The 9,809-nt window shown below is 38.7% G+C and overlaps 1 protein-coding gene across 6 annotated transcripts in view; it reads left to right on the top strand.

Annotated features, from left to right (window-relative positions):
* Positions 1-227: 227 nt before the first annotated feature.
* The window catches only part of ZRANB3 (zinc finger RANBP2-type containing 3), a 48,385-nt gene continuing 38,803 nt past the window's right edge, over positions 228-9,809 (top strand). For 4 of the 6 annotated variants that reach the window (XM_053948060.1, XM_053948058.1, XM_053948062.1 and 1 more), the window contains exons 1-2: positions 228-311; positions 4,193-4,350. In XM_053948060.1, the coding sequence (XP_053804035.1) occupies positions 4,199-4,350 (152 nt within the window). In that variant the 5' untranslated portion in view covers positions 228-311; positions 4,193-4,198. Of the gene's footprint in view, positions 312-2,115; positions 2,171-4,192; positions 4,351-9,809 lie in introns of those variants that run through there. The other 2 variants (XM_053948056.1, XM_053948061.1) reach the window with 2 other exon arrangements.

Here is a 9,809-nt window from a genome sequence, read left to right as displayed (position 1 = left end):
GGCAAGAAGGACGGAGAAGTCAGAAAAAAATAAGGAAAAAGCGGTTCCCGGGCCCAAAAGCGCTTCCCGTCCGCGACCTCTGGTCATGCGTCACTTCCCGGCGGCCGTTCGAGCGCGGAGCCCGCGGCCGTGAGGGGGTGCCCGGGGTGGGACGCGCTCGGGGTCGGTCGCCAGCCGGGGACCAGCTGCCAGGTGACTGCTGTTTGTCCCCAGCCCGTGTTTGTGACAGGTTTCACTTCTTGCGGTTGCTCCTGCTGGGTCGTCGCATTGTGCGCTCAGGTACTTCTGCGATTGCAGCTGCAGGGACTTGCGTAAGTAAAATAAAAAACTTGCCCCCAGGCAGGTGTTGAGGTGTGCGCTTCCCTCCAGCATAGTACAGCGGCCTGTGGAAAAACTGTTCTATGCTGAAGAACTGTGTGGTGTCCTTTGCTCCATCTGATTGCTTTCTCTTGTAGTGTTCTTTAAAATGCTGTGTTCTGATGGGTAGACTTTCAATTCCTTGTTATCCCACTGGTGGCTTCTCAGAACAAGAAAGACAAGAGCTACTGAAGAGAGTCCAGCGGAGGCCACAAGGTGGTGAGGGGTCTCGAGCATCTTATGGGGAGAGACTGCGGGAGCAGGACCTGTTTAGTCTGGAGAAGACAAGACTGAGAGGGGATCTCATTAATGCACATTAATATCTCAAAGACAGATGCCAACAGGATGGTGCCAGACTGTTTGCAGTGGTGCCCATCAGCAGGATGAGGAGCAATGGCCATAAAATGAAACAGAAGTTCCACCTCAGCATGAGGGAGAACTTCTTTAGAAAGATGGCAGAGCACTGGAACAGCTGCCCAGGGAGCTCATGGATTTTCCCTCTCTGGAGACATTCCAAAGCCACCTAGTGAAGCTTGTGCAGCTGAATGAAGTCTCTGAATGAAAAGCTAGGTCTCCACCACAAAACCTTTTAGGTCTATTTTGTCTGAAAAAAATGAAGTTCCAGAACTGGCGATCTGGAGATGTGGGAAGGTCGATGTGATCTGTATTACAGCACATTAAGGACACAGAAAAAACTATGAAAAGTTGTAGTTAGAGAATACATGCACTGGTCTTTCTCTCTCCCCTTACATCTTCTAAATCTGCAATGACTAGAACAACAGATACAAACTGATCTGCTACACAAACTAAATTCTTTTTTGAACAGACTATTTTTATTTCTTGACATTATTACAGTGTGTACATAAGTACTCTGTTTCAAAACATACATGATCACCACTGCCACAGTCATTGTATATGTTGTTTTAATAGCCATTGTTCACTACATGTGGAGTTCTTTGATTATTCACCTAGTCTGTAATTATTCACCATTCATTTATACAATCATTCACCTGGAGAAAAAAAACTAAACAAAAACTGGTACATATCTGGAAGTTAGTGCTTTCTATTTTGCTGCTTTCTGAGATCTGCAAAGTCAGTTTTAACCTTGTTAATGACTGATGCAGAAACATTTTTCAGGGTAGTATTGCTATGTACTGATGACTCATGTGCCTCCTGTAATTCAGATCTATGCTTCTGAAACGGCATGGTTCCTATTCAGTGTTTCAGTGAAAGGATCTTGTCATGATCTTGTTCAACAGAAAGTTAATTATGTTAACATTTCATTCTCATATTGTCACTCACAACAAGCTATATAGGGGGCTGATCACAAGTACATCATTATCTCTGCATTTATAGAATGGAAAATTATCAGAGAAAATGAGTCACAAATTTTCTTTAGAGGTGAATCTCAGAGCTGAGTGTTGAACAGCTTTGTTGGGCCCACCAATCCTGCAGCATTTTTGACGTGTGGCTCTACAAAAATAATCAGTTTTTGTTTGTTTGCCAGCAGTCTTAAGTAGCATACATTAACTTCTAAAGGAAAAAAATATGCAGTGGAAAATATTGTGATAGAACTGAAGTGATTATGGTTATTTTCCCAACAGTTAAAATTGAAACATTCATGTTTGCTCAACTGAGAGCAGAAGCAGGTATTTATTTACTGGAGCTTTATTTTTTTCTAGGAAATGCTTGTCTTGGGCACAGAGGGGCTTTCCATCTTCTGTTAAGCAAAGCTCTGTGGTGGACATACATGAAAGAGCCTGGTACTCATCACAGTATTTGTATCTGCTGCTGAGGGCTCCAGAGGCCCGAGGTATAGGAATATTGTTTCTGTAAAGCTGTACCAAAGATTCCACTTAGGAAAATGGGGGAAAAATTGCCACAGTCAATGCAATGCTCATGTCCCAACTTTTGTGTGTTGATCAGTATTATAAATTTAAATTCACTATTCTTCCCTCACTGCCCAGCAGAATGGTATGTCAGCATGGTTGTGCTTGAACATCCCTTCTTTGTAGAAGTGGTAGTGGAGGCCCAAGAAGGAATGCCTGGAAGTTCCAGTGTTACCCTGTTCATCTCTTCCACAATGGGAATGTCATGGAACTTGCCTGGAGGCTCATCCACAGCATTTTTTATGTTTCCCTGAATGCCTGATGTGTATCCTGGTAGATGTGCCTGTAGTTCATCCTGTAACCAAAAAAGCACTTAATCATTTTCTGACTGCCTGAATGTCATTAGCCTGACTGGCAATGCCACTAACAGATCCACCAAAATCCTCATTTTTCTGGAATTCCACAACATTTTGTGGATTTTCAGAACATTCGGGTCCCGTTCCCTGTCCTTTCCCTCTCCTCATTGTTGTCATCAGTACTGACAGCTCCTTTTTTTTTTTCCTCCAGATGTGACAAATTCCTGATAACTTATATTTGCTGTGCTCTCTAGTCCTCTGTTCTTTTCCTTTATATCTCCCTGATTTTAAGACAGTATTGACTGTGAGGGATTCAGAGCAGGGGGCTCAGTGATCCCACAGCACATCAGAATAGTGTACACCAGGTTTTGTAGCCAAAGCTTCATAAGCAGAATTCCTTAGGAACAGAGGTGCAGTTCTTTCACTGTGGCTGTGGTTTCACCTGAATTCATCTACCTGTTCTGCCTCCTCACCTGGACTCCATGGAAGGAAGGTGTTGCAAACTGCTGATCCTATTTTCTAATATTGCTTACTGCAGCCATTTACATTGTTCCCAGGTCTATCTCACCTTGCAAGCAGGGAGTGTCAAAAAGCAGTTTACTGAGTCCTGTGGCTCCTTGGTGTGAATGACCACAGAGCTCAGCACATCCCTCTTGTCAATATGATAGCTCATGCCTTGCATCACATCTGACTTCCTCCAAATTGCTTCAGAAATAAGTCACTATCAAAAAACCTGAGTGCTCCAAGTTCAGAATTTTGCTATCAAACCCAGTGATGCTGATAAGAGTCCAGGCAACCTATTTTGGGTGACATTCTTTGTTCCTCTGGTAATCCGGCTCCTTACACAGGCCATGAATTCAAAATAATTAGGTACTGTTTTGATGCAAAAGTTTGTTTCTTTGTGTTCAGTTAGTGCACTGCTACTGAGCTTTATAAGCTTTTGTTTGCTTGAAGTCTACTGAAGTTAAAAGAGGGCAAAAGTGAGTATTTCAGCTCTGACACTGTCCCTTGAACAAAAATGAATGAAGAATCCACATTTTTCACCTTTAAGCACACTATGACAATTTTTATTGATTAGTTCTGTGGTTTAAGATTATTTCTTTCTTAGGGAAATAAAGTTCTTCACCGTTTTTTCTTTTTTTTTTCACATCTGCCAAAGTGGGCATATTTTCCCCTTTTTTTCTGATTTAATTTTTAGGATTAAAAATGTAAAGGACTGTTAGTTCCATCATCAGAAGGTTGAATAATCAATTTTTCCTGGAAAAAAAAATGTAAAAAAAGTAAAAAATCTTCTGAAAAATGTACTAAAAGAGTTATATTTCAGTGTCCATGAGTAAGTTTGATTTGAATGGCAAATAACTTCCTTTCATGAATAAGGTATTTGCTAAAATAATTATTTCATAGTGTAAAGGAAGAGACACATGCTGCCCTCTTCTTCCTGGAATACTTAGAATATTTTATGAATACTGAGGTGAGGGACTCTTCCTCCACATCTGCACAACTTTCTGCTTTCCAGAGACAATTCTCAAAACTCAAGGAAAGTTGTGTAGATATTGATTATTTCAAGATGAAGTGATGAGTATTGTTCCATCAAGCTTTATCCTCTATTCTGCCATGTAGATATCTTCTTTCTCTTTTGTTTCCCTCTAGTTCAGCATGGCCAGTGCTCTCCAGGAAACACCTTCACTCGAAGTCTCTCAGTTAGAGGATGTTGATGCTAAGCTGTCCTTCCTACCTGAAAGACTGAGAAAGAAGCTGCTTCCTTTTCAGGAAAAGGGCATCATATTTGCACTTCAGAGACGTGGCAGGTAAGATTATTGTATTCAACTTAGTGTATCACATGCTAAAATAGATGTGAAAATAAAGTATGCAGACATTAAGTAGAAAAATAATAAACGTATGTTTCTATAGTTGTAAGAATATGATGCTAAAAATAATTATTTTAGGTAAACATAATTTTTTACAAAGGTTATTCAATACCAGCAGTCTTAGGTGACTTATGTTGCAGAAATCTTTCATAAACTGTAAGGTAACATGGTTTAAAATGAGTTGTGGGGTTTTCTTCCACAGAGGATGAAGAGGTTTAATAATGCATTATGCAAAAGAGAATTGTAGTATCAAAATTCTCATGTAAAAGGAGGCTGATATCAGCAGGACCATCATTTTTGTTATGTTAATAGAGAGTTCCTAAAATAAGTTAATTCACATTTGATTCTTTAGTTTTTAATGGCATGGTAGAGCTGTTAAGGGAATGACTAACAGATCCTGATGCATCTGTGTGGTTTTCTGTATTAAATTTGGTACAATTCTGGAGTGTAATCAGGGTGTTCTGGAGCTCACTGAGCTGCAGCAGCAGAGCAGGAGAAGCCTTGCAGAGTGCTCAGTTAGCCAGTGCAGCAGCTGATGGAGTAGGCATTCAACAATTAAGTACCTGGTAAATCAAAAAACACAGTTTATGCTGCAGAGGCTGGAAATATTTTGCTGAGTAAGAGCCTGTTAGTGAGTTACAGGGTGAGAAAGGAGAGGGGAAATGCTATTTCCACATTTAGAAATTTTAGGAAATGTGAGCAATTGCAGCCTAAAGCTGTGAAACCACTGTATGCTGTTGTTTTGGAAGGGAATGATGCTGGGGAGGTCTGGCACAAATAGAATTACTGTAGCCTGTGTGGGAAAGATGGATGAAATTAGTTCCTGATTATTTCAGCATCTTGCTGAGTAGGAGAGACTTAGGGCCTAGGGGAGTTGCTTGCTAATGTTTGTGGTTGTTCTCAGGGGAAAAGAAATGTGCATCTTTCCCTCTAAAGGTGAAAAATTAGAAAGGAAATTTTTATCAGCAGTTCTTGGAATTATATGGAACGTTTAATCAATTAAAATTCTGCATTTTTTTTCTTTGATTCTTTTCCTTTGGCCAAAACCCTTTAGCAGTGCTGTCTCAGGGAATGACCAAACCATCTGTTTTATGCTGCCGGTTTCAGTGGCAGAACAGAAAGATGAGTCCAGCCCTTCACATGAGAGCCTGAGATTTGATATGCTTTATGCTGAATTGGCATGAACTGCTCATGACCACCAGCCATATCAGTCACTTTCTTGCTGCACAGCCTGAGAATGGGTGGATATAATTTTAATAGATAGCTAAGACTTTGGTAGAATAGCAAAGCCTGTGTGAGAGTTGAATTTAATAATTCCAAAGCCCTTGGCTGCCATAGAATATGCAATTGAGGTGTATGTTTGTGTATACAAATAGTGAAATAACAGCAGCCATTAAAATTAAAGAAACTACACATTTAATTAGTGTAGGCTAATGGATGTATTTGAAAGTGGCATAATCTTCTGTAGGCTATTCTATAATATAGAGGTTCCTTGGGAAGCAGTTTCACTGTAGGACTGGGTAAATTTTTATCAGATGTTTCTTTCTTCTTTTTGTTGAAGTAGTAACAGTTGCCTGCAGTAAGTATTCAGAAAGGTTTGGAATACCTAGTCTAATGATTCTGTCACAGAAGGAATTCTATTTTTTTTCATTAGGGTTATGGGTTTATGTTGGGTTTTTTTCTTTAAGTCTTTCACTAACAAGAGTTTTGCATAACCCAGCAGTGACGGTTTTCATGTGACATGCATATGAAAAAATGTTCATCATGACTGCAAGAAATCTTGCTGCTTGGCACAGTAAACTCTGTGTGTAAGCTGGGTCATATTGAGGAATTGTGTGCACACTCTCAGCCAGCTTCTATATGAAGTGTGTTAAGTCAAACTTTCCCAAGGAGTATTTTTTAAATCTGTCCCTTGCTCATGCAGATCTATATCTCTTCCTGTCCCAGAACAGAGAACAAGAGCCTCTGGTGCTTGTAGCTGAATTTTCTTATTAGTTTGTCAGGCCTTGCCTCACAGAAGTCTTTCCCTTTTGTGTACTCCATAATGATTTAAACCTTCTTTCAGTATTCCCAGTGGTATATTTTCTGTAGAAGTGTCTTTCCTAATTTTAAAAAATATATAAGCATAGGGCTTGAAGTGAGCAATATGTGCATCTCTGCCCATCATTTTTCTTCCCCCAGGCTATGCACTCCCTTCACAGGCATCATTTACTCCATGCTTTGCTGGAGTGGTAGGAAACTAGTGTAGAGCAAGTGTTGGATGAAGAGAATCAATTAATATCATCTTAGATTAGACAAGAACCCAGCATGAAAAGGGATTTATTATTAGAACAAACTCTTATTTTTTGCATGGAAGGGGCTGGGAGTGAGCTATTAATTCCCTTGTCTCTTTCCCAAAGCATAAAATAAATATGCTGTTGTGGCTTGTATTTTTGATTCATTGGTAAATGAATCAAGGGCTTTTCCAGTAGATACTCCAAAGGCATTCTCTCATCTAACAGAGACTGCCTGACACTTTTCTAGGAAATGACAATTCTAGAGCCAACAAGACAGTGTGTGCTTCAGTGTAAGCTGACACACCTTTTATCTCACAAACATGCCTTAAAGGTGAATAACTGACGGGCTGCGTATTCCTTACTAGAGATTATTCTTCAGACATGCACTTTGGAATGGCTGCCTAGGGATGGATACAATTTATAGTCATTATCTGTAGCCTCAAACATTAATGTGCAGAAAAGCTGCGTGCACACAACTTACATCCATGAAAAGTGTTTCATTTTTGTGATTTTCTTTCAGTGAAGGTGTAAGTTATTTCTAAAAACAGCAATAATATGTATTTATTTATTTGTGTGTGCTTTGAACTGTTTCTTAAATATAAAACAACCAACTTGTCCCTTCCAGGAGTGTGACCTGTTAGCAATAGGCTTAGGAAATACTGAGGATTGTTGGGGGCAGATGTATGTGTGCTGTTGGGAGGTGGAAGTGAGCAATTCTCTGCTCTCTGCTGCTTCTTAGTCATGTTTGGGCAGATGTGGACAAATCCCCATTTCCTAAGAAGTCAGGGTAGAACTGTGGCAGCACCAGCTGTTAGTGTAGAGGTGGCAGTGTTGAAGCACAATGTTCTGGAAGAAGTGGTGGAAGTTTGGGTAAAATATCCAAGATACAGAGATACATGGGCAAGTGACTCGATGGTGTTGATAAGGATGGTATTCGATCTCATTTGAGCTCACATCTCTCTTTGATTATTACTGATTTTTACTGCGGCTGTTTGTCCATACTTGGAAAGTCACAATCCTTTTTACCATCTATTCTTGTTTTATATCCTGTCTTTACAGAAGTGTGTGATGTCTGTCTAGTAATACAAACAATTTGTTCACCTGAATACACTGTAAAAGAGGCATGCTGATATTTGAAATTTAGCTCTCATGCTACTGAATTTCACTAAATGCTTTATCAAGTTTTGTAATAAAAACTGTCAGCATGTGATTTGCAAGCATCATTATTTAGCATTGCTTGTCTTGTAGATGGTATCTGTAAATGATACCTTCAGACACACAGATATATTTCTTTCTAGGCATGTTGGCAGAACAATTTGTTTAAGCTGGATGCAAAAGAGGACTTGGAGATATTTACCACCCATGTAACAAGCAGTTCCATTATAACTCCAACTGTTTTACAGGAGTGGTCTTGTTTCCTCTGTAAGTTTGAGAGGTAATACATAAACTTATATATTCAGGAGCACATGATTTTTTAGTTTCCCATACATGCTGGCCTAATGCTGTTAGACACAGTAAAAAAAGAAAATGAGCATGGATGGCAATATCAGGATGTGCAGAGTTCACATCTGCCATTAAGAACAGATGTTTTAATGCATCAGTTTTAATGCAAGGGCAATTGTTTTGTTAGGTAGTCCCTATGTAAAGCAAGAAAAAGTTTTATAGTGTTTAATTGTTTTGGATAATGGGCTACAGAGAACCATTATGGCAGTGAAAACATTAGAGAATAGAGTGTGAATGTCCTCTGTTATAATATTGAGTCAGTTGCCTACACTTTAAAATAGTACTTTTTCCCATTGACTGAGTCTCTGATCTCTATCAAGTTACACAGGAAGAATACATAGTTATCTCTTTGTTAATTAAAACAGACTTTTACTTCAAAAATTACAAGTCTTTGTAAAAATTAATTCCCTCTCTCCCATCTTCAAAGTTGACCAAAACACCAAAGGTTCAAATCATAATTTCCTTGAAGTTTATGAACACAGCTGAAAGATTCTTTCTAGAAAGGCACAGCATACACAGTCTGCTGAGGGTTTAGCAGCTGGACCACAGAAATGGCAGCTCTTGGGCAGGAAACAAATAGAAATGTTTGGAATTCCCAGGCACAGCCCTTTGTAGGGTGAGGAATTTCTGATATAAGTCCTATTTAAATTCTTATGCAAATTTCTACGCAAATTTCTTTAACTTGTGGATGTATTTAATAATGGATGTATTATCCATTGAGTAGTATGAAAGGTATAATTTCCATTTGAGTTGGGTGTCTAAGGAAGCTATAGTTTTGGATTTTGGAAGCTGATGGAATAAGAGAAAATATGTTCAGTCCATGCACTCCTATGCACAGTTCGTGCTAGAGCAGTAGACCCTTTTGTTTTACACTTTTCTATAACTATTTTTCACTTTCACTCTTATTTTTGTCGTCATTACTGAGTTTGCTTCTGGGTTTTATGTTGTCTATTAATCTTTCTTTCTCCTTCTATCCAATGCAATTGTTGCTTTCTGTCTTGTATTGCCTTTTTAAGTTAGCAGAGCTTTTGTTTTACTTTGCTTTTATCTTTGTTATTTTTGATCCATGATTGCTGATTGATTTGCTCTTTCAGTGTATTTCTATTCTTCAGTTTCTTATCTTTGGTAGTAGCTATGAATTAGAGAATAGATTTGTCTTTCAATTCCATTTGGAAGCACTAAGCCTAGTTACCTATCTATATATCTCTTACTGTCTATATCTAATTTTTCTGTCCTTTGTTTGAAAGGTCATAGGTTTCTGCAAGTCGATGTTGTGATTAAATGCAAGACCAACTGCTTTTTACCATTGTCTGATATTTTTTTCAGAATCAGCTGCATCGTTTAAAGGAACACTTACAAAAATATTTTACAGGCTACTGTTGAATTTTTCCCAGTTACACTGACTTCAATAAAAGCCAAATTACTTAAACTTGCATGTTAGAAAAAAAAATTACCTTCACTTTTTTTTTTTTAACATGTCTATTAGTATTTCTTCAAATATTACATTTTAATTTGTACTTGGTGGCTTGCAGCATCAAGTGCCATCAACGAGTCTCCATTATTTGTAGAACTTGACATCAGAGATCAGACTGGAAGAAAAATAATTGTAACTTTTTTTTT

The sequence above is a fragment of the Vidua chalybeata genome, chromosome 7 (assembly GCF_026979565.1).
Source record: "Vidua chalybeata isolate OUT-0048 chromosome 7, bVidCha1 merged haplotype, whole genome shotgun sequence".
In the NCBI taxonomy this organism is placed as follows: Eukaryota; Metazoa; Chordata; class Aves; order Passeriformes; family Viduidae; genus Vidua; species Vidua chalybeata.
The sequence above is the reverse complement of the archived record's forward strand: the minus strand, read 5'-3'. Positions and strand labels throughout refer to the sequence as shown.